The 23,042-nt window shown below is 45.1% G+C and overlaps 1 protein-coding gene across 10 annotated transcripts in view; it reads right to left on the bottom strand.

The window, feature by feature from the left end:
- The window catches only part of WDFY4 (WDFY family member 4), a 306,252-nt gene that overhangs the window by 232,301 nt on the left and 50,909 nt on the right, over nt 1–23,042 (bottom strand). For all 10 annotated transcript variants that reach the window (XM_042959970.1, XM_042959977.1, XM_042959974.1 and 7 more), the window contains 5 exons: nt 21,764–21,921; nt 19,339–19,791; nt 16,946–17,050; nt 14,892–15,082; nt 7,239–7,819 (listed from right to left, as the gene is read on the bottom strand). In XM_042959970.1, the coding sequence (XP_042815904.1) occupies nt 7,239–7,819; nt 14,892–15,082; nt 16,946–17,050; nt 19,339–19,791; nt 21,764–21,921 (1,488 nt within the window). The remainder of the gene's footprint in view (nt 1–7,238; nt 7,820–14,891; nt 15,083–16,945; nt 17,051–19,338; nt 19,792–21,763; nt 21,922–23,042) is intronic.

Genomic DNA, 23,042 nt, shown 5'->3' with positions numbered 1-23,042 from the left:
CATGGCTGATTTTGGGTCTCTCCATCAGGCCTTGGAATGCCCTCTCCAACCCCTCCTGGTCCAGGCACCTGTCTCTCTCATCACAGCTTAGCTCAGAGATCCTTTCATCCAGGAAGGCCCCACGGAGCCCCCCTCTCCCAGACTGTGTTAGGTGCACTGCTCCGTTTCCCCCTTAATTTCTGGGGCTGTCCCTGTATAACACCGACCACACAGGTGTAATGATCCCCTCACACTTCTGATTCTCCCACATGCAGTTGTAGGGCTGGGGCAGGCATCATTTGCCCCCTTCCCCCAAGTCCTCATCAGTGCCTGGCCCCATGCTGGCACTCCCTGAGCGCTTACTGAAATTCTGGACTCGAGTTCTCTGGACTAGATGGTCTACCACGAAGGGAGCCAGAGAGGGGTAGACAGGAGCAGCCTTCCAAAGGAGCCACAAGACTCCGGCCCCCGGGACAGTGTTAGTGACACACTTGGGTAGCCATCCTGTGGCAGGGGGAAGACCGACTCTGCACCAGGCTGCATGGCAGCCTTAACGGTCTGAGCCCTCCCAATCCCAAAAGCCACCACAAGAAACAGGAGTCCTCCCTTGGCGGGGGGGGTGGGGGAGGGTCAAAAACCACAAAGAGGACCAAACCCCGAATATGCTGCTTTTTTCCTATGCATACCGACATATGATCAAGTTTAATTTATAAATTAGGCCCAGCAAGAGGTTAATAGCACCTAAAAGCAAATAGAAAAATTATTAACAATATGCCATGACGAAAGTTATGTGAATGCGGGCTCTCTCTCAAAATAGCTTCTTGTATAGTGCTCCCCCTGCTTGTGGGGACGTGAGACAGTAAAATACCCAGAGGTGAGAAGAAGGAACGTGAAGGATGCAGGCATGTGACTCTGCCTTAGGCTACTATCGGCCTTCTGAGGAATGGTCAGGAGGAGGGTCACCTGCTTCCAGACCATGGCTGGCTGCCAGAAACGAAACGGTGGAAATCGAAACCTCAGACGGGGGTCGCAGCGGACCCCCCGCCGTTTAAGACAAAGCTCCCTGCGAAGCCACAGCTCCATAGGAGGAAGGTCAGGCTTTTTTGGGTGGGTGCCTCCTGCCCAGCTGGGTTCTCACACCTGAGATGTACAACCAACACACATGTCTGCACGCACACACACACACACACCATGCACACACACTCTCAATCCACAGCCATTCAGAGGAGCATGGAAAAGCAAACCCAGCCTGAATGGCAGATGTGACAGAGCCAGAGGCCCTCGGGAGGCAACCGCTCAGGGGAGTCACCAGGGAAAGAGCCAGACCACTCTCCGTGACCACCTAAGACCCAGATCCAAGACTGCCCGCAGGCATTGATGTTTGGAAGGTGGGATGCTGATGTCAAGGAGGTCTGACGGGGGACCGGCAGCAGAGGGACACCCTCCAAAACACCTCCATCCCAGGGCCTCCAGCCTCAGAGAGAGCCGCAAAAAGTCAGGCCTTAATGCAGCCTGGCCTACAGAACTTCTGATTCCAGCAAACCCTGGACTACTCTAGAGGTTTGGGCATATAGCAGTGTTTGAGCTACTGTGAAAAAGGCAAAGCGTTCACGTAATTTAATTTTACAGTTTGCCAGACACCCTCGCTGGGTCTTTTGAATTGACAGCTTATCACATATGCATCCAGAAAGTAAAATCTTGCTGGGTTTTGAACCTCGCGATATTTACTAATTACGAGATCCTATCCCAGATGAACAGCAGCAGAGGAGGACAAAGGACTGTTGAGGGCTCTGGTCTGCGGAACGTCCACTGCAGCCTTATCTTTGCCTAGTGCACACTTTCCTGCCGAAACACGTCCCCTTATCGGCGTGCATTCCTGCCACAACTTAAGTTCAAATTACAAGTCATTGAGATGGTTCCTTTTGTCAACATAATGAACAAAAGTCAGCCTGTGAGGCCCCGCAGGAGCTACAAGAGGTCAAATGCTAAGGCAGGAAGCAAACCCTCTGACAGCCAACAGAGCTGGCTGCTTTTGAAGTGCTCCTGCTTTTGAAGAGGCACGTCTCTGGTCCCAGTTGTAAAGAGTGGCCCTTCTAGACCACAAAGCCCGTCCCTCCACAGCTCTGCCCAAAGGCTTCCATGGCTTCCCATCACCCCTGCAAGATAAGATGAAAATGGCCTAATGCGGTGAGCAGGCAAGGCCCACCATGGCCTGACCCACTCTTCTCTCCGTCTTCATCTCCAGACCCTCACTGTGGATCAGCTGGCCAAGAAGGAGGTCATCCATCTCAGGTAACAGGATCTAGTAAATACCAGAGAAGGTCAGCATATGGTGTGGGATGCAGTGTGTGGGTGTCCTGTGTGGGGTGTGTGTGTGTGTGTGTGTGTGTGTGTGTGTGTATGAGTGTGAGGGATGTGGTGTGTGGGTGTCCTGTGTGGAATGCGTGTGTAAGCGGTGTGGATGTGTGGTGTATGTGTGATGTGGTGTGGGGGGGGGGGCGGATGTATGTTTCCTAGAGATCATACACTCTGTTTTAGACATCACATATGTATTTGGGCAATTCCCTAATATATAACTTCTGTTTTATGAACAACATTCCTCAAATCATAGTTGTTACATGGATTAAACCAACTAATGCTTGTGGAGAACTGGGCACAGCATCTGGTGCACAAGTGCTCAATGGACAGCAGCTGTGATCACTATCCTCTCCAATCCTCACCTCACAACAGCCCTCGGAGCAGATACTCTCATTATCTCTGCCTTCAAATCAGGAAGTCAAAGCTCAGAGACATAAAACAACAGGCCCAAGGAACATGGCCACTAAGACGCAGAGAACTCTGCCTGAGTCAAAAGCCTGCAGCCTCTGCCCCTCCTCCCTGGAGAGCAGGGCCCACGTTGCACAGGCAGGACTGAGCCAAGTCACCTGCTGAGTGTTCGTGGTGGGCTGGGATGAACACCCTGTCCCCATTCCCAGCCCACTGACCTGGCTTCACCTCACAGATTCTCTCATGACAGACTAGGGTTTCACTCCTTCTCAAACCATCAACGAATGTCAAGGGTGATGTATTTCTTTCAATGAGGAAAAAAATTGCTCTATTTATGAAATCTGACCCTTACACATTTAAAAATTACTCATCATGAACCCAAGATGACATCTGACACAAGGATTCATCTAGAAAGAATTTGGGCCGATGCCATCTATAGGGTAGAGACCAAACTTTAAACTGTAGGCTATTGTGTCAGAACATGTGGAAAATCATCACTATGATTATGGGAGTTTCCAGAAGAAGCAGGAAGAACACACACACATATACACATACACAGGTCTTGCAAGTGGACCTGGGATCAGAATCTGGCTCTATCATTTCCTTACAAAATGTGTGACTTTGGCCATGTTATGTATCCTTTCTTAGCCTTGGTTTCTTTATTGGTAAAGTTCTAGGACTGAGAGGGAATTAAATGAAAATAAGTGTTTAGTGCTTAGCTCCCAGAGACATCAAAAAATGACTACTACTTGTCATCAATACCACCGTCTGGTGCTGACAACTATTTCCCTGCCCTCTAAGAGCTGGAAGAATAGGGTTCAACACTGACATTCCAAGTTGACCTGCAGGCCATCCAGGTGGCCAGGGTAGAGGCCTCCTTGGGGATACCCTCCCCCAGAATAGAAAGATCAGAGAGCCTCAGAAAGGGAATTCTCCCCAAGACAAAACAAGAAGAGAAGGGCCTCGGGGTCCTGAGTGTCTCAGTTGGTTAAGCGTCTGACTTCGGTTCAGGTCATGATCTCACGGCTCATGAGTTTGAGCCCCACATCGTGCTCTGTGCTGATGGCTCAGAGCCCGGAGCCTACTTTGGATTTTGTGTCTTCTTCTCTCTCTCTGCCCTTCCCCTGCTCACACTCTGTCTCTCTCTCTCTCTCTCTCTTTCTCTCTCTCTGTCTCAAAAATAAAGAAACATTAAAAATTAATTAATTAATTAAAAATTTAAAAAAATAAAAAAGAGCTCATAGATACAGAGAATAGATTGGTGGTTGCCAGAACCAGGGAACTGGGGTGGACAAAATAAATGAAGGGAGTCAAAGGTACAAATTTACAGTTTTAAAAGAAATACGTCATAGGAATATAAGGTACAGCATGGTGACTATAGTTAATAACACTATATTGCATATTTGAAAATGGCACAGAGAATAAATCTTAAAAGCTTTTATCACAAGAAAAAAATTGTAACTAGTGTGGTGATGGGTGTTATTAACTAGACTTATGTGGTGATCATTTTGCAATATATACAAGTATCGAATCACTATGTTTTATACTAAAAGTAATATAATGTCATATAGTCAATTATACCTCAGTAAAAAAAAATACATGAATAAATGCCTTATTTGATGGATTAACTAAAGTTAGATTTATGTTAGATTGATGGACTGCATAAAATTAATATTGGGCAACAGTAATACATACATAAGAAATGTAAGTATACATTTAAGAGTTATATTAAGTGTTTACATATTACATATGTAACACATATTTACTGGAAATAGGATAAAGATAACAGCATAGTAAACACTAAATAGTTAAACATTATGAGGATGCTATTAAATTATTTTAGGGTAACCACTAAAAGGCTAATAGAGAGTGTAAGATCCCCAGTAGATGGGAAAAATTAAATAAAAAAAATGAAAATTCTAATAATTCAAAAGAAAACAAGAAAAAGATCAAAAGAAAAAGTGGGACAAATAGAAAATACAAAATAACAAAGCAGAAATAATTTCAAACATGTTAATAATTATAAAAATATAAACAGAGCACATGCTTCAGTAACCAAAAAGTATCTGGGTTAAATGACAAAATAAAGCAAAAACAAAAATAGCTCTCTACAAAAAGCACACCTAAAACATCAGGACACAGAAACCTTAAAACGAAGGAATTTTTTAAAAAAAAATTCCGGGCACACACTAACCAAAAGAAAGTTGATATAGCCTTATTAGTATTAGAAAAAGTTGTTCTTATGACAAAATGTACTATTGGAGATAAAGAAGGCCACCATATGAGGTAAAAAATTTGATTCCACGAGATGATATAAAAATTGTAAATATGTGAGATTCAAATAGCCTCAGATATATGTAAGGTAAAAATTAACAGAAATTAACAAATCTATGAATATAATGAAAAATATTTCACATATCTTAGCAACTGATATGTCAAACAGATTAAATGATCTGAAAATCTGAAGAAGACCCTTGACCAGTTTGATCTAAAGGACATAAGGACATAAATAGAACATTGACTCTAACAACTGGAAAATATTCATTCTTTTCAAGCACACATGGAACAGTTAGGAAGATTTATCACACTGGAGGCCGCAAAGTCAAGCTCAACTACTTTCAAAGAATTACCATCAAACAGTCCACCATCTCTCATGATGATAAAATTAGAAACTAGCAAGGAAAGAAAATGACCAAAAACACTCTGTAACTTTGGAAATCCACAAGTCAAACAAGATTCAAGAAGGAAACTCTAAGTCACAAAGGAAATGGAAACATTTAGGACTAAATAACATTGAAAGTGCAACGTAAGGAAACTTGCACCTTACAGCTAAAGTAAAGGACAGAGACATTTGCATTTTGCATTTAAAAAGAGGACTGAAAATCGGTCTCCTAATCAATTAAATTAAGAGGAATACCAGAATAAACCAAAGCAAAGAAGACATAATAAGAATGAACAAATGAAGACAGAAATAGAAAATTAATGCATGAGAGATGGGAAAAGCTGAAAGTTGCTTCATGGGACACACAAATAAATAAACCCCCTGTCAAGAATGTTGCGGGGGTGGGGGGGGGGGGGGGGGGGAAGAAAAGACACAAACAATCCTGTCAGGAACCAAAAGTTAAAAAAGGATATTAGGAACAGCCCTATGTCAGCAAATTGAAACTCAGATGGAATGGGAAAATGAACTTGAAAAATGGCTAAGAATGATTCAAGAAGAAATCTGAATTTATCCTCACAAAAATCAATCTTAACAAGAAAACATCAGGCTTATGAGGGTTTTACTGGCAGACTATCACAAAGCTAAGGAATAGAAATAGTAACCTATGTTACTATTACTTCCAGAGAATAGAAGAGTCAACACTGACCAACTCGCGTTATGAGGTTACCGCAAACTTTATAAAAACAGTCAAGAAAAGAGCATGGAAGGAAAAGCTTTTTCAGGAGCAAAAGTCCTTATAAAAAATTAGCAAAAATCTTGCAAAAAAAATTAGCAAATCTGCATGAATGCAAGATTAGGAAACCAATTAATTTAGCATGTTAGCTGATGAAACGAGAACAATCATATGATTATCTCCGTAGAGATCTGGCATCATTCCCCCTCACCACCAGCCCTCCACACTGAAATCTGACCAATCCAACATATTTGGATTAAAATGTGCAGTGTCTTTCAGAAGGGTGTCCCGTGGCAGTCAATGTAAGATGGCTTGGAGAGGTGGTAGGCAGGAGAGTTTCTTGCAATATTAATTTACGGTTTGTCCTTGCTCCCTGGGGAGAACACAAAAGATAACCAACTACTGCTGTTGTGCTCTTTCATTTGTTTTCCCTGCCCCCCCTAAGGAAGGAGGGGTGTTCTTTGCTCTTCCTTGCTTTAGTGGAAGTCTGTCTTACAGGAATGAAAGTCTGGAGTCATGGAGGAGATGGGCCTGTGAAGTAAGAGTCTTTGTTACAGGAAGTGGAAGCAATGTGAAAGACCAGGAAGAACCAGGGATGGGGAAGGACACCGTGGTCATCCTGTAAGTCAAAGGACCTCCTCCCACACCTTGGCAGTGCAGGGGCAAGGGTGAGGGCAGCGGGTAAGATAAGGCCCCCCAAAGGCTGCCCAGCACACCATGGAGGCCAGGCACAGGCACCAAGCCTCCCAGGAGCAGCAGCAAGGATGCCGAAGCAGAAAGTGAGATTATCAGCAGAGTTCTGCCCTCCGTTTCCAAGATCTGGTAAGCCCCCTGGTTCTTGTGCAACTCAAAAGCATCCTCCAACCATCTGTTGATTGACTCAGATTGGTTTTCTGCCTGCTCCCAAAGGCAGAGGAGACTGGAGCCAAAGTTAACTTGAGTTAAAAAAAAAAAAAAAAAAAAGTCACGTGACGTTTTTGCACACCTAGTTTGCAGTCAAGGCTTCCTACCCACCACCCACGCACAGGATATTTGGAAGGGAAATGGGAGACAGATACACTGATGACCCGATTACGGAAGTGGGCAGCAAAGCTCTACCTCTCCTCCAGGTCTGGCCACAGCTTAAAGTTGCCTTGGGGGTCACTGCCGGCGTCTTCCTTCTGGGCATGCGGAGCTGGGTCTTGCCCAGCCCTCGGGGGCTCCTTCAGGTCTCTGCGCAGGTGGAGGGTGCCACCGGCCATGCTGTCCAGAAAGCTGAGGATCTGGAGGCAGCTCTGTATCTTGGGTGGGAATGGGCTGGCAGAGGCAAAGGCCGCACTCAGCAAGTCAGCAAAAGGCCTGGCCTTTGTGTCTGCCTCCGAGTGCAGAGGGGCTCCCTCTTCCTCCTGCGCCCCGAAACATCCCAGCAAACAGAGGTCCTCGGCCAGCTTCTCAAAAAGCCCATTCTTCTTGAAGAAGTCGCTGTTGACAGGGTCCAGGTGCAATGCCGCAGACAAGGCACAGAGGGTGTGCAGGACCAGGTCCAGGGTCTGGCTGGGGGACACCATCCCCCACGCCTGCAGCGGGGGCTCCTGGAGAGACCCCTCCAGGTCAGAGAGCAGGGACAGGAGTCCATTGAACCCACTGGACACTCTGAAAGCAGCACGGCCTTTGGGGGTGTCCAGGATCCTGAGTAGGGACTGAAACACCAACAGGATAAAAATGAGACAGGAGACAACTTGTTAACGCAGAGCCCTGATACGTCCCTGCCAAAGCACTGCACCTGCTCTCGCCTGTTCGAGTGGTAGGAAATGCAAGCTACCTGACGGTGATTCTGAAACAGGGGGAGGTCTATATTGTTCCTCCTCATTTTAGTTGCCCCTCAGTGCCTGCTTTCAAATGGCGGCTGCTAAAGCCTATGCTGATGTATAAGGTTGGTTTACTGTCCTGGATCTTAACGTCAATGCATCTCCCTCCAGAAAACTCTCTTTGACCCCTGCCTTATTCTTACCCCAGGCCGAGAGCTCACATAGCCCCCTCTCATTTGTTGAACCCAGTTCTCTTCACACTTTACTGAAGTGACTTGAAAACTGTCTCAGCCCTCCACTAGATTGAAGCTCCGTGAAATCAGGCAACTCACTGCTGTGGAATGTAGCCCGCACTTAATAAATATTTGCTGAATGAGTGGAATGAACCATCTCTTATGTTGCAAAGGAGACCCACAATGCAATCTCTATAAAGTAGTTTATTATTTATCTCCCTCTCTGTGCAAACGTAAGTACCTCTATTAAGTGAAGAAAGAGAATAAAATGAGTCTACTTAAAATCTGGTGTGCAAATATGAAGGAATCAAGGTAGAGAAGAGAAGCATTTCATGGAAGGAAACATAAGTATAGTAAATAGAATAGACCATGTGTGGAGTTCAGGCTATGCGTAACATACATTGTAGAATCGAACTTCTCCAGATCACTGAGATTTTACTGGACACATTTTTACTTCCTTCTACCATCAAACATTTATTGAACCCTTACAGTGTGCCCTTCATTGAGTGCAGTGGTGGTGCATACTAGGTAGTTAACAAATGTTTCGAAGGGAAGGAAGGAAAGGAGGATGAAAGGAAGGGAGGGAGGGAGAAAAGACTGTATTCAAGTAATTCTCATTCTGTGCTAAAGCTTCACACCTGAAAGTGAAGAATGTATGGATGATTTTAGATAAATATTAAAAGCCTCTAGCTTTTGGTGTTTTCATATTTATTAGTCACGGAAGTTGCTTAGGACTTCATCTAAGACCATCTTGCACGTGCTTCCAAGAGACTGGCCAATACTTGTGGTATCATCAGCAGATTTTGGAGGAAGGTATAAATCGTTTTATCCTCTAATGCCCTAGCGGCACAAGAAAGGGGATTTTCTGGGCAGGCACAATTTCAAGCCAATTCCAAGATGCTTGAGACAAGGTTCAAAGAAAAAAGTGAAAGGCAAGTCCCAATTTAGTGTGTGTGTGTTGGGGGCTGATTCTGTGTCTTAAATGCCTGGTTTAGGGTGACAACATAGAGCATGATATGTGAAAGTTAATGAACAAAGAGAAAACTGGTAGGTCAGGAAAATAAAAGGAGGGAAGGGACTAAATCTTCAAACTCTCATGGAGAGAAAGTCAAACAAAAACTTGGTAAAGTTTTAAGTAACCATTAAATATGAATTTCGTGCACTTTGGGGGAAGAAAGTTAATTTTCCAGCTCTATCTTTAAAATGCTGGTAATCTTAATCCAACACCATTGATGTGAAACAATATAACATGTATCCCTAACACCCAAATTTTCTTCTCTAATATTGTTATATTACTATATTACTATATTATATAGTATATATTACTATATATACTATATATACTGCGCCCCAAAACATCCCAGCAAACAGAGGTCCTCGGCCAGCTTCTCAAAAAGCCCATTCTTCTTGAAGAAGATACATGTTATATTGTTTCATATATACTATATTATGTAGTATATATTACTATATTACTATATTACCATATACTATATTACTATATTATATATATGGAGAGCAGCCTGAGATGCTCAGTGGGCAGTCAACCCCATTTTGGGAGCAGGAGAACGCAAAATGAGCCAGAACTACCTGAATGCACATGGCCAAGGACTCTTTCAAAGAGGAAGACAAAGGAGATGCTTAAAGTCCTCCACTGTCCCATCTATGACATTGCAAGATAGTAAAAAAATATATAAATAAAAATAAAGTTTGTAGTAAGTAGGAGAATCCATGAAAGGCCAGAGTCCATGCTTACAATCAAAATGGACAAAAAATTATAGAAAATAGAAAAATGCATCCCTACCAATATGGGTCAATTGATCTTTTCCTGGTTATAGGAAAAGAAAATCTACAACTTATAGCGCTTAGCTCAATGATTACCCACCACAGCTCAGGGGAATAAGCTGTCATTCCCCTGAATTGTCATTTTGTTTTTTGAAAGAAATTCAGCACCAGGGCCACCCACTAACAGGGGGTCAAATCAGAATCATGGGAGAGACGTCAGGGAAATAGGCTTTCCAAACTGCCAGAAAGATGGAGGCAAAAATGAAATATTAAGGATGAGGCGGTGACGATGGCTTTCTCTCTTCTCTTGGGTGAAGATATGGCCAAACTACTTCTGAATTTGGCTGAAACCCCAGGAAAAGTTGACTTTGTAGGCAGGTCCTTCAAAGAAGCATGTAGACTGTTAAAGCAGGTTCTCTAGAAGGGTGGTATTCAGTGAGTGTGAAGCTTACGGTGTAGCAACAGTAAGACTTCTAGAAGGGCAAGGCCTTTCTCTGTATAGACAGCATCAGCACAGCTGCCTGCCCCCACAGCCCACCCATTGGACTCTGAGGCCAAGACAGGCCACACATAGACCTACTACATCTGTGCCGGCCTTGTGTGAGCAACTCACTCCCAACACAATAGTATTTCTTCCGCCGAGTTGGAAACATACTCTAACCTTGAAGTGTGTGTGTTGCTACCGGCCTCTTCCCACCGACTGATAACCCACACGAAAGGATGAACACTGGGGTCTTGTACGGCGTGCATTGCTTTGTCTGCGTCTGACCTTATGCCTGGTCATGTGACTCATGCCGTGAAAAATAAATAAACCACCAAGACTGTGGGAAATCTTAAGCTCTAGGATGGTAAGCGATCTAAATTCATGTGAGTGCTTTCAGTGGCTCCTGAAACCACCAAGAGGTTGTTTAAGGTAAATGGATTGGATGAAGCTCTGCTGTTTATCACAGGGGCACATGACAAAACAAATATGAAAAATGGAGAATGATCAAAAAACAAACGAATCAAATTACAGGCAATTGCCTGAGCACTGGATGACCACTGAACTCCCCTCTTATTAAAGAAACTGCGTTCCAATCATCCAATTTGACAACAGACATTGCTCAAAAGGACTCCATCGTTCAGAGTATCGAGAGCGGATACCGTTAAAACAGAGCAACCCAATGACGGTCCTTCTCATGATCTGTATCTCGCAGAGGGTCTGTCCCCTGTAATTCCTACGTGGCTCCTTTCTCCTCCTGTTGGGAGGGGGGAGGAGAAAGAAATGGCTGTCCTTAATTGTTGCTTTGTTTGATTTATTAAATTCAGAATCATTATCTAAAATGGGGGTAATCTCATTAGAACTTAGACTGCTCTATTATTTCTTGGGATGGGGTTAATTTCATATTTGCAGAGTCATAAAGTAAAGAGTCCAAAATCCAATTACAAAGGCTTAATTTCATAGCAACTAAAGAGAAACATTTCTATCATAAAGGAAAATAAATACTGCGTTACTTCGGGAAACGATTTGTCAGGAACTGGGGGCCTAGAACGAGGGTCTCCATTACTGTCATTCAACTTTGCATGATAATGCATCACCTAGGCTTGTGAGTCTGCGGAAGGGAGTAAATTTAATCAGCTGAAGTCAAAGTAATCAGGCTGGGGTTGACACATTTCAAGAAAGGTCAGCGTTAAGCACATTTTCTCCTCCTTAACTCAGTTACCATGTCATCGTCTCTGAGTTCGTATTCCTCCGGCTTGAATCTATAAAATGGATGTCTGCTGCAAAGCGCTAACTAGGTTAGGACTAACAGGATTTATTTCACATTCCATTATTTGTTATTCCTCATAATTTTCCATGTGTCACGCTGGAAGACTGGTGAGGTAATGTGATTAAGCACAGAGTTGAACAGCTAAATGTATATTAGCAAATCAATCTGAATTTGTGCATAACCCAATCATGGTCCCACTGGCAGTGGAGAGGAAATTCATTTGCCTACATTATTCTTTAACTCAATTATCATTTGCCAGAATTAGGTGGTGAAGTCACAAGTGATTGCGTATTGGTATGGAAGTGCCACTGGATTTTGGAAACCGCTGCCCTAAGTTGGGTGTTTCTGGCTGAATTTTCTTCTCCAAAGCAGCTGGCTGACGGCCTCAGGGAAGGGAAGCGAGGGTCACACCTTGATGTGAATGCATGTCAAAGATGGCAAAGCTTTGGTGGGGGCAGAGGGTACTGCCTTTGAGGTCACCTCACTCATCACCTCCCCCTCATCCCATGCTGACTCGCTTTGCGGGCACAGTGCTTTGGGCAAAGTCCACGCTCAACTTAGAAAGAGGGAGATCTGGCCGGAGAGAGCTAATTTTACATCTTTGTTTCTAAAGTTCCAACAGATTCCCAAGATGCGGATTCTAGATTGGACTCCAGAAAACATCAAACACTGGCTAGCCGCTCACGTGACTCGGTGGTGGGCAAGTCGGGAACAACCCCATGTCCCCCCGCTATGCATTGGAGCAACAAAGTGTCAATAGCCCAGGTCCCGTGAGAGCATTACTAGCTCCACGCATCACCCCCCAACTTCCCAGCAGTGACATGGCATCCGGGAGAAGACAGCACATTGAACACAGGGTATGACTTTGTTAAATAAGCTTATACAGTGTTAATCCCTTGATAGTGTGATTCTGAAGTGATATTGAACCTGTAAAACACCATAAAGGCTTCACATCGCTAATTCTAGAAATTCAGTCCTATTACCCAAGGGCTGACGCTCCACTAAGGTGCCTCTGGGCTGCAGAGTAAATAAGATGAACTTTCCACGAGCAAAGCACTGTACACTTCTCTATAACGGACACAGAAACCCTTGTTCTGTCCAAGCAAAAAGTAAATCCAAAACTTTCCTCTCTGTGGGTCTGTCTGACTCTCAGTGTGAAAATCTCAGAAACAGATGGGGATTCCAATTTTCATCCCCTAGGAAACCAAAGTCCTGACTCCTGGGGTCATGGTTTCTGTGTTGCTTATCAGAATAAGGCTCATGTGAATCCGGACGAAGACAGACATGTGAGGAAAAAAATGTAATAAGAAGACAGACATGTGAGGAAAAAAATGTAATAAGCAGCACAAAGAAAAGAGGAAGGATCCTTAGATTTTAAGTCACTTGTCTAAGATTCAAACTCAACTCACAATTTATATTAGACGCTTCCTGGACATGTTCCTGCTGGAATGTTAAGACTGGACCACATGGGGGTGCCTGGGTGGCTCAGTCGGTTAAGCATCCAACTTCAGCTCAGGTCATGATCTTGCAGTTGGTGGGTTTGAGCCCGGCGTCGGGCTCTGTGCTGACAGCTCAGAGCCTGGAGTCTGCTTCGAATTTTGTGTCTCCCTCTCTCTCTGCCTCTCCCCCACTTGCATTCTGTCTCTCTCTCTCTCTCTCTCAAAAATAAATAAACATTAAAAAAAAAAAAAAAAAAAGATTGGACCGCATGAAGCTAAAGTCCTTCCTAGCTGTAAATTGCCATTAATTCTTGCTATGTCTTTCCCTTAAGCTCCTTCACATGTTCCCCTCACTTCCTTTACCTCACATAATCATGAGACTCTAGGATCTTTCAAAAGACAGTTAACTTTTTGTTTCATAGAAGCCCGGTTTTATTTCATATAAAACGGATTTCTTTGGCTTTATAACTAAATCATTGTTTTGGTTCTTGTCATCTGTGAAATGCATGATAATTATGGCCATAATGTCACTTTTGGATGGGCTTCTCATGATGCTTTGGCCATGCCGAACCCTGCAGGCTCTGGCCACGTGACTGATGGTGGGAACACATGTGTCTGACGGTCACATGACATGACTGGCTCTGCAGAGAGATAAGTTGGTAGAAGAAACTGAGCACTGTTCTCTAAGTGTTAAAACGGTTTTGTGCAGAAAGACTCATGGCTGAGTAAGCCTGATGGTTTAATTCTGGAAGTCAGACCAACTCCATATTTTTTTTTAATTCACCAGTGATCAAGGTATGTATGTTACTGAGATGTGTGTTTGGCATGGGGTTGTGTTGCATACATATGTGAGAGGTCCCCAAGTCAGCCTCCTGGGGGATATTTCCATTTACATCTGGTGGTGATGACATTCGTTATCATTCTAATTGTTTTAAGATAATTTGATTATTATTAACAGTACTACAAAAACCAAAACCTATGCTCATCTTTGTTACCCACAAGTGACACCCTAGTTTCACTCCTCCCCTTTGTGTCCTCTGGGCCCATGCCTCTCCCTGCCTCTTCTTTCCTCTTCCCAGCTCAAACATCCTCTTTTGCAAGCCTTCCTCAACATGCAAGGCAGGATTGAGCTCTCCTACTCCTCTGCCCCCATGGCAGCCTGCACTCAGTACTTTCCAGGTCATTACCACACTGCACTGCCATGACCGCTCACTTATCATGAGCCCTAGTCTATGAGCTCCCAGATGGCAAAGGCTATATCTCATTCAACTGTGTGTCCCGGGTTGGTAGAGGGTAGACACTAAATGCTGGTCAAGTAAACAAGGCACCTGCTTGCTCCCTGTAGTCTGATTCAGACTACACTTCCACAGTTTACAGCATTGCTGGGAAGACTACATTTCCCGGCACCCCTTGCATCCAAATGAGTTGTACCCAAAGGAAGTCGGACAGAAGTTAACGTGTGCTGGTTCCAGGCCAGCAGAACACTTGTGCAATTCTTTGTCTGCTGGCTGGATTTGATGCCCAGGTGATAGCTGTCCCTGAATGGTTATCCCCTCCCATCAGAGATTGGACTATTCATAGGAAAGAAACTCCCCATGTGTGAGGCTACTGAGGATGTGGGATTTCTTTGTTATAGCAGCTAGTACTACCCTACCCGTACGATACTGTGACCGACTGAATGAGCGAACGCATGTGCACATGTCGATCACCAGCTGCATGTCTGTGGGAAAGCCCAGCACAAAGGAAGACTTGACATCACCTGCAGAAGATCCAGTTTCAGCTCCAGCTCCCCTTGAGTCGATGAGCACAAAGCGCCCACAATGATGCTCATGTACTCCTCAGCGTTGATGACGGAGAGCTGCTCCAAGATGCTGAGTGAGGCCTCTCGGTACCACTCAACGTCCAGGAAGATCTTGATGAAGGGCACCATGCCGTGGTCTTTCAGTACAACTGTGGACCAGACAGACAGTATGGGGCTAGAGCAAGGGAGCCTTGGTACCTTAGTTTTAACGACAAGCAAAGCTTTCTCCTGCAACATCCGAGTTTGTTTTGCTCCCTTTATACATGTCTCCACGTTGTTCCATTAGAAACTCTTTTTTTTTTTTTTCAAAACCCATACCCACTGTTAAAACTAGAAGAAAAGAGAAATAGTGGAGCTGAGAATAAGAAAAAAAAAAACCAAAACTAAACAGATAAATCAAAAAAAGAAACCTTGCCTTTTTATTCTATGAAATTTTTGTTTTTGAAATTTTTTTTCAAAAAAACTTTCACTGCACTAGTCTTTTTAAAAAACCTAATACAAACTTTAACTAGACAACACTTCTGTCTGTTACTGCCACTTAATACCCTAAGTCCAGGGCCAATGGCAATTCTCTCTCTTCTCTGCCAAAATTCTTACTGCAAACCATAACTGAATCACATGTGGAATAAGAACTAGGAAGTAACTGGACCGTTCAAGTGGCATGATGTAGATTTGAGCAGGTCAACTCTGTGACACAGGATTTCTCCAAGTATGGGTCAGGTACCCCTACATGGAAATCACCTTGGAAGGCTGTTTAAAAACAGATTCCTGTGCTCTACCTTGACCAGCTACTAATTTAACACTCTGGGAATCAGCCTAGGAATATGTTTTTTCTTTTTTTAATTTGAGAGACAGAGACAGAAAGAGAGAGACAGAGAACACGCAAGTTTGAGACAAGGGAAGAGGGGGAGAGAGAGAATCTTAAGCAGGCTCCACGCTCAGCACAGAGCCCCATGCGGGGCTCAATCCCACAACCTTGGGATCGTAACCTGAGCTGAAATCAAGAGTCACATGTTCAACTGACTGAGCCATTCAAGTAGCCCTAGGAATATGCATTTTAATGAGCACCTCCAGGGAACCTTTTATAGTCTAACATTAAAGACCCTCTGCATATGAATTAATCATTCACATTTGGTACAGTTGATCTATGAGGGCCTCAGATAAAGACACCCCAAATCACCAAACTCACTGATGTCACTTTGTTAATACACCTACTTCGTAACATAATATTTATGTGTGTATAGTTACTGCACCCATTAAAACTAAACAAAACAGGGGCGCCTGGGTGGCTCAGTCGGTTGAGTGGCCGACTTCGGCTCAGGTCATGATCTCGCGGTCCGTGAGTTCGAGCCCCGCGTCGGGCTCTGTGCTGACAGCTCAGAGCCTGGAGCCTGTTTCAGATTTTGTGTCTCCCTCTTTCTCACCCTCCCCCGTTCATGCTCTGTCTCTCTCTGTCTGAAAAATAAATAAACGTTAAAAATATTTTTAAAAATAAATAAATAAATAAAAATAAAAACTAAACAAAACAAAAACAAAAACAAAAACTTGGAAGCCGCATGATCTTAGGAAGCCAAAAATGTTTTAGATGGATGGAGCTACTGAGTCCATCATGGGCTGGAAGCTTATCAAATTAAGTCTCTTAAAAATGATTCGTTTTCTTTACTCATAGCTTTACAATTTGGATTTTTTTTTTAAAGCACGTTAGTTGGTGCAGCAGGATAGGAATAGGTTTTACTTGAAAGAGGAGGAGCATTCTGCGGTCTCATAAATTTAGGCTATCTCTTTAGGATATCTCTATCCCCACCTTAATTAGCAGCCTTAAAAGTAAAAGCCGTCAACCAAGATGTCTACAGATTTACTGACGATCACCGGACATCAACCAGCAAATGGACATTAGCCACAACCTTAGTGCTGGTTATTCCTTGGGTATAACCTTTGAGCACTGACATAAATCACTGGAGACAGCTAATGTTTACCAGGCAGTGACAAGACAAGGTTGGTTCCATCCTTACCTGCATTCCGAACTGAGCCTCTCAGAAGTGTGACTACAGTTCTCAGCATCACACAGGTCAGTTCTCTCTCTGGATCCTGAACACCAAGCGTGGGCTCTTTGTTTCCTGGCATATTTAAGAACCAATAAGTAAAATCTTCAGTATACATGGTATGATCTCAAATCTCTGGTTTCGTGAGTTTTCCGTACTCGTAAGGAAATGAGAACATAATGCTTCTATTATAAATGAGTGTGCATCCTGATTCATAAGATCTAACCCTATAACCCCTTCCTTATACCATGGATCTCCAACTTGAGCACATTAAAATCCCCTGGAGGGCTTGTTGAAATCCAGAAGCTGGAATTCTTCCCTAGAGTTTCTAGCATAGGAGGTCTTAGGTGGGGTCCTATAACTTCATTTTTCTTAAGTTCCCAGGTGATGCTGATAGAACTGCTCTGAGGACCACCCTTGAGAACCACCACCCTACATAATGTCTGAAGCCCCGCCTCTTTGACTTTCTTTTTGGACAGTTTTATACTTTGCCATTCATGCCTGGGAGGAAGGACCTGCCAGCTCACACCTGAGGGTAGACATGGTTGAGAGATTCTGGAGTGGATAAGTGTTTCCGTTAGATTCACGACGGCAAACCAGGCCTGTGTGTTTGCTAATGAATCCCCGGTGCCAGAAAAGTGCCCAACACGAGCGGGAAGCTCCATCCATCTTTGGAAATGAATGAATGAAGGCAGTTTACTAACCAGGATGCAAGGTATCTAAGAAGAGTAAGAAACATTTAATAACAGAAAGCATAAAGTAAGACCAGATACATCAGCTCACAAAAAAGTTCTTCTGGGAATGGTGATAGGTCTGGGGATTGGATTGAAAAGCAAATTCAGTATCAGGCAGCTGAGAAGCAATACACAGGAAGGTAACACGGAAACATTAAACAAAAAGACCGTGCAAAGGGCAGTGGGAAAAAAGCGCATAGCAAGATATTCTCCAAGGCCTGGCCCAGAGGCCCAGATGTGTAAAGACAGAAGCTCCTCATCTTCAATCTTGACCCTATTTGCAAATACTCCCAGGGAGATGTGAGTCCTTCCTGGCCTCCCCAAGGTGACTGTCCATCTCAGTCCTTGATGCAGTAACAGAGAAGCTACAGGGTTAAGACTAATGAACATTTTTGAGCACTTGAGCATTTCTTCTCCAGACACAGCAGTGAGACCTTTTCAGTATTTCTTCACTTAATTCTTACTAATCCCTAGGACGTAGATATTTTTGCACCCATTTAACAGAGGAAGAAACAGGCTCAGAGAGGTGAAGTAACTTGTTCAGGATCACTCAGCTCATAAGTAACACCCCCTCCAGGGCTGTCTGGTCCCAGCACCCACACTCTCTCACTCAGCTTCTTCCCATCACACAGGCCCGGGGAGCAGACAGACTGATGACTTTAGCTTGAGTCTGAAGCCCAGTTCCAAAAGCAGCCGATGGCTAGAAGGCCCTCAGCCCCTCGCAGCCAGTGCAGTAGGAGAAAAGGCCATAAGGTGGGGAGAAGTAAGTGGCTGGATTCAGTGTCCTAATCCCTCCTCCAAACTGAAATCCCAGAGGTGCAGGTGCAAACAGAGTGAGGGAAAGCCAGGAAGAACTGGGAAAGGAGTTTTCATGCCCTGGCTCCTATCTGCAGGTTGATGGAGGTGGGGGTTATGGAGAAACCACACAGACCGGCCCCAGCAGGGCGTGTGCATGGGGGGTGGCTAGGCAGTGAGAGAGCCTGGGCCAGCACTCCCGCCTGGATAGAAGGCACCCGGAAGACCCATAGGGGTAGCAGAGGCTGCTGAGGTTGAGAGCCCAAGGTAGGGGTGAAGGGATGTTGCCAAAGAGCCACAGGTGCACAGCCCAGCAGGGCACGCAAAAGCCGGACGAGACTTGGAGAGGGAAGCTGGACAGCACTGTTCACTGCTCTAAGCAGGAGACCATGGGGCCTGACAGCACTGAAAGGAAGCCCTGTACCAGATGAGCCCACACGTACACAGGTCCCTCACCCTCTGCCTGCTGGGGCCCCAGGCCTCCCCGAATTCCCTTGGCTTCCTGGTGTCTCCCTATCTACATACATCTACATAGCAGACGGTGCAGGAGATATCTCTGCCAGCTGAGAATTCATCAGACCTGACTCAGCCCCATGAGTGTTTAAAGTTCCGCCTATCCCTCTGGCCTCTTCATGGGAAAGATCAGTCCAGTTATAGCAAACAGAGAGGCCGCCTGCCCTTTGAAGCCACATGCCCCAAAGGACCTTCTCCAACCCTCATGTTGCCAGGTGACCTGGGGATGCTCACTTTTTTCTGTTATGTTGATGAGGGGTGGAGTGGCACCCGCCCGCCCAGCCTGTTCCCTCCAACCCTCCCGACGCTCTTGGGAGTCACCTGACTTCCTCAGGATCTTGGCCCGCTTCCGCAGCTGGGCCAGCAGCAGACCCAGGAGACCCGAGTCCCGGAAGATGTCGGTGAAAAGCAAGTCCCTGCCGGCTATCCTGAGGACACTCTGCAGGGCCACGAGGGCGCAGGGTGACTCGGGGCTCTCCTTGATCAAGCACTGCACCTTCCGCAGGATTTCATGGGGCACATAATGCAGCTCGAACACCAGGGCCTCCAGCAGCTGGAAGAATTGCTTTTGCACCGGGGCCGGCTTCAGGGGCACAATCTCCACGAACTGCGAGATGGGCTGCAGGGTCCACTCCAGCAGGAAGAAGTTGCGGGCGTTCCAGACCCACATGGTCCTGATGGCTGACAGGACCTTGGTGCAGAGGACAGGGTTGCTGGCTTTTTGGAAAACATTCTGTAGGACTTGGAAGGCCTGAAGATTCTTAACGGTCACCCCTGGGGACAAAAGGAGGGTTAACCCTGCAGGTCATTTCTCCTGCCTGTGCCTAGAAATATGTGGTGGCATTAGCACTGGGAAATACCATTCGGTTTCTATTTTCTAGCTCCTGTGGGTAAATGTCTATCAGAAGTCCAGGAAAGCCAGCTGCCCAGAGTGTGAGCAAGGCTGGAACTGCATTGTCCAAGATGCAGTGGCTCACCAAGCAATGGAAATGTGCCCACTCAACTGAGATGGTCCATGCGTGTAAAAATACACACTGGATTTCCAAGATACAGCACAAGGAAAAGAAGGCCAAAATAAATGCCATTAATACCTATTTACATTGACCCATATTGAAATGGCAATGTTTTGGATATATTAGGTTAAATAAACTACATTATGAAAAGGAAACTATTTCTTCATATTTTTTTTAAAATATGGCTACTAGACCATTAAAAATTATGCGATACGTCTAGCGTTATTGGGCAGGGGTGGGCTGGAGGGTTGGTTTTAATCAGTTAAAAACAAATGATGTTGGGGTGCCTGGGTGGCTCAGTCTGAGTCTGACTTAAGCATCTGACTTTGACACAGGTCATGATCTCAAGACTCGTGAGTTCGAGCCCAGTGTCAGGCTCTGTGCTGACGGCTCAGAGCCTGGAGCCTGCTTCTGATTCTGTGTCTCCCTCTCTCTCTGCCCCTCCCCCACTCACACTCTGTCTCTCTTTCTTTCAAAAATAAATAAATATTAAAAAAATTTTTAGGGGTGGCTGGGTGGCTCAGTCGGTTAAGCGTCTGACTTCGCCTCAGGTCATGATCTCGCGGCCCGTGGGTTCAAGCCCCATGTCGGACTCTGTGCTGACAGCTCAGAGCCGGGAGCCTGCTTCTGATTCTGTGTCTCCCTCTCTTTCTGCCCCTCCCCCACTCACACTCTGTCTCTCTTTCTTTCAAAAATAAATAAATATTTTTAAAAACTTTAAATAATGAATAAATAAATAAATAAATAAATAAATAAATAAAATGATGTTAAAAATTACTAAGCAAAGTCAGTATCTTTTCTAGACACGTAGTTAAATAAAGATATCTCCTGAAGCCATCCCCTCCTTTCACTCCATCAGAGAACTCCTTGCCTCCAACCCTCTCTGCCTCAGCCCCCAGAGATGTTTCTGAAACTCACCTCCGGTCCGACACTTCACTATGTATCTGCTGGAGTTCTGTCCAGAGGCCCTTCCTGAACTGGCCCTACAGTCTTACAGCCTTCACACTCTGGTCATTTTCCCAGACCCCAGATGTTCGTGGTCACCATTTCTCTCCCCAGGCAGTAATTTCTGCCTTTAAACTTTCTCCTCTTCCTTCCTATCTAGGCAACTCACTCTTAGCCTTGAATGGGGCCTTCTGTGCACGGTTTCCTGACTAACCCAGACAGACCCGACCCACCTGCCTGGTGTCACCACTGTGCCTGATGCATTGATCAGCCAGTTATGGAGGAGATTCTGGTTCAGCGTATGTGTGACAGTCTCTACAGAGAAATTTTAGGGAGCAGATACCTGCCTGGTCACACGGGTGCCTCACGTGGGGCAGAATGGCTGCTGCACAGAGTTCATCAATCAATCAATCAGTCTCAAAGAACTGAGGAAGCCTGACCCTGAGCCTGGGTGGCTGTTTCAGGGCCATCAGCCCTTGTATACAAGCCCATGTTGCAGAATAAGTCATGGCAGAGGCGGGGGTGGAGACCATTACTCCCACCATTACTCAAGAGGGTCTTTGCCTTTGTTAAGCAAAAATTTCCTCTAAATCCCACCAAGACACCTAAAAAATGTCTACAAAGGAGAGATTTTAAATCCATAGGTAATCTCGGCAAAGGAGTGACAGAAGCACTGACAGGTGCCAAGTGTTGGTTTCTTCACAAAGAGTCAGGGAAAGACCTGGGTAGCATTTGTCAGGGCACAGTGCCAGCCTCTGCCAGGCCCCCAGAAACACAAAACGACCCACCAGAAGACTCATGATGGAACTTGAAGCCTTCCAGCTGAGGGTAGGTGATGCTATCAAACACCTTCAGCTCTGACCTCCCGCAGGTCGTCAGCCACACCAGCAGCTCGAGGAGCTCCTCCAAGTGGGGATCCACTTCGCTCTGTGCCAGTGCATCGTACCTGCAGGGACAGACGAGGCCAGTTCCCTGGACTTTGTGGACAGGGCAGCCATGTTTGCTCATGGTGCTCCTCTCAAGGATGCAGGGCTAAACCCACCCCCAAAAGACACGTGCACAAGAAGAGCAGGGATGCCCTCAAAATGGGAGATCTAATATTTCAAGTGGGCAAGCAAATGTCTTCGGAAGTAACCCAACTTTATTAGACTTCCTTATGCTTATGTCAAGGTGGAGTATTGTTGCATTTTTAGCTACTTAAGTGTAGATGAGCCAGCTTTCTCTTCTTGTGGAGAAGGGTTTCTCTGTCTCTCAAGTCTTACTCGAGCTCTGTCATGTCAAGAGCAAACGTGCTTGCAGTATGATTTCAGGTAAGGCAGGAAAAAAAAAAAAAAAAAACAATGAGCTGAGCTGGGTCCTTCCTGATACTCCTTGGAGTAGGCTCATTTCCCCCCTCCTGGCTTCTACAAGAAGTCTGGAGAAAACCAACCACCCATTTAACCAAAGAAATGTTCAAGAACTGCTATGACATGAACCTCCATGGGAGCAGTAGCCAGTTGGTCATGGTCCAGACTAATGTAAAGAGTGGCAACCCCATAGGAACATTTATTCTTAGTGTCCCTTTGGAGGAAGGCCCTCAAGGTACTGTCATTTAATCACATCTTTTTGGGGCTTCAGTCTTCTCATCCAAATTACCCCTCTAGACTAGAAATCTGGCGCTTCAGTGAAGTCTGTGAAGCACAGTGGTAAGCCACATCCCATGCACGAGAAGGGCTTCTCATATTCATAGAGCAAAGCACAAGGGAATACATGTAGCCCTGCCCTTAACCAGCTTCCCCAAGAGCAATGAAGAAGTTGCAACAATCAAGGAATTTCTTTGATTTCCATCTCTTGGCTCATCCACTCCTTAGACCCAACCTGAATATAATGTGGCAAGGCAGAGCGGAGGAAATTAGTCCTGACCCAGATCAATGGTGTCTCCATTTGGGTTTCCAATGGTCAAGTATTTGAGAGAGAAAAGGTAGTTTATTTGGGAATTGAAGCAAAAAATACTACCGGGGCAGAGGGCCTGAGAGAGGGAGAGGAAGGAAGCCAGTGCAGGAGCATTGTAGAGCAAGCACCTTCTTG

This window comes from Panthera tigris, chromosome D2, assembly GCF_018350195.1.
Source record: "Panthera tigris isolate Pti1 chromosome D2, P.tigris_Pti1_mat1.1, whole genome shotgun sequence".
NCBI classification, from domain to species: domain Eukaryota; kingdom Metazoa; phylum Chordata; class Mammalia; order Carnivora; family Felidae; genus Panthera; species Panthera tigris.
This window is presented reverse-complemented; position numbering and strand designations above follow the sequence as displayed.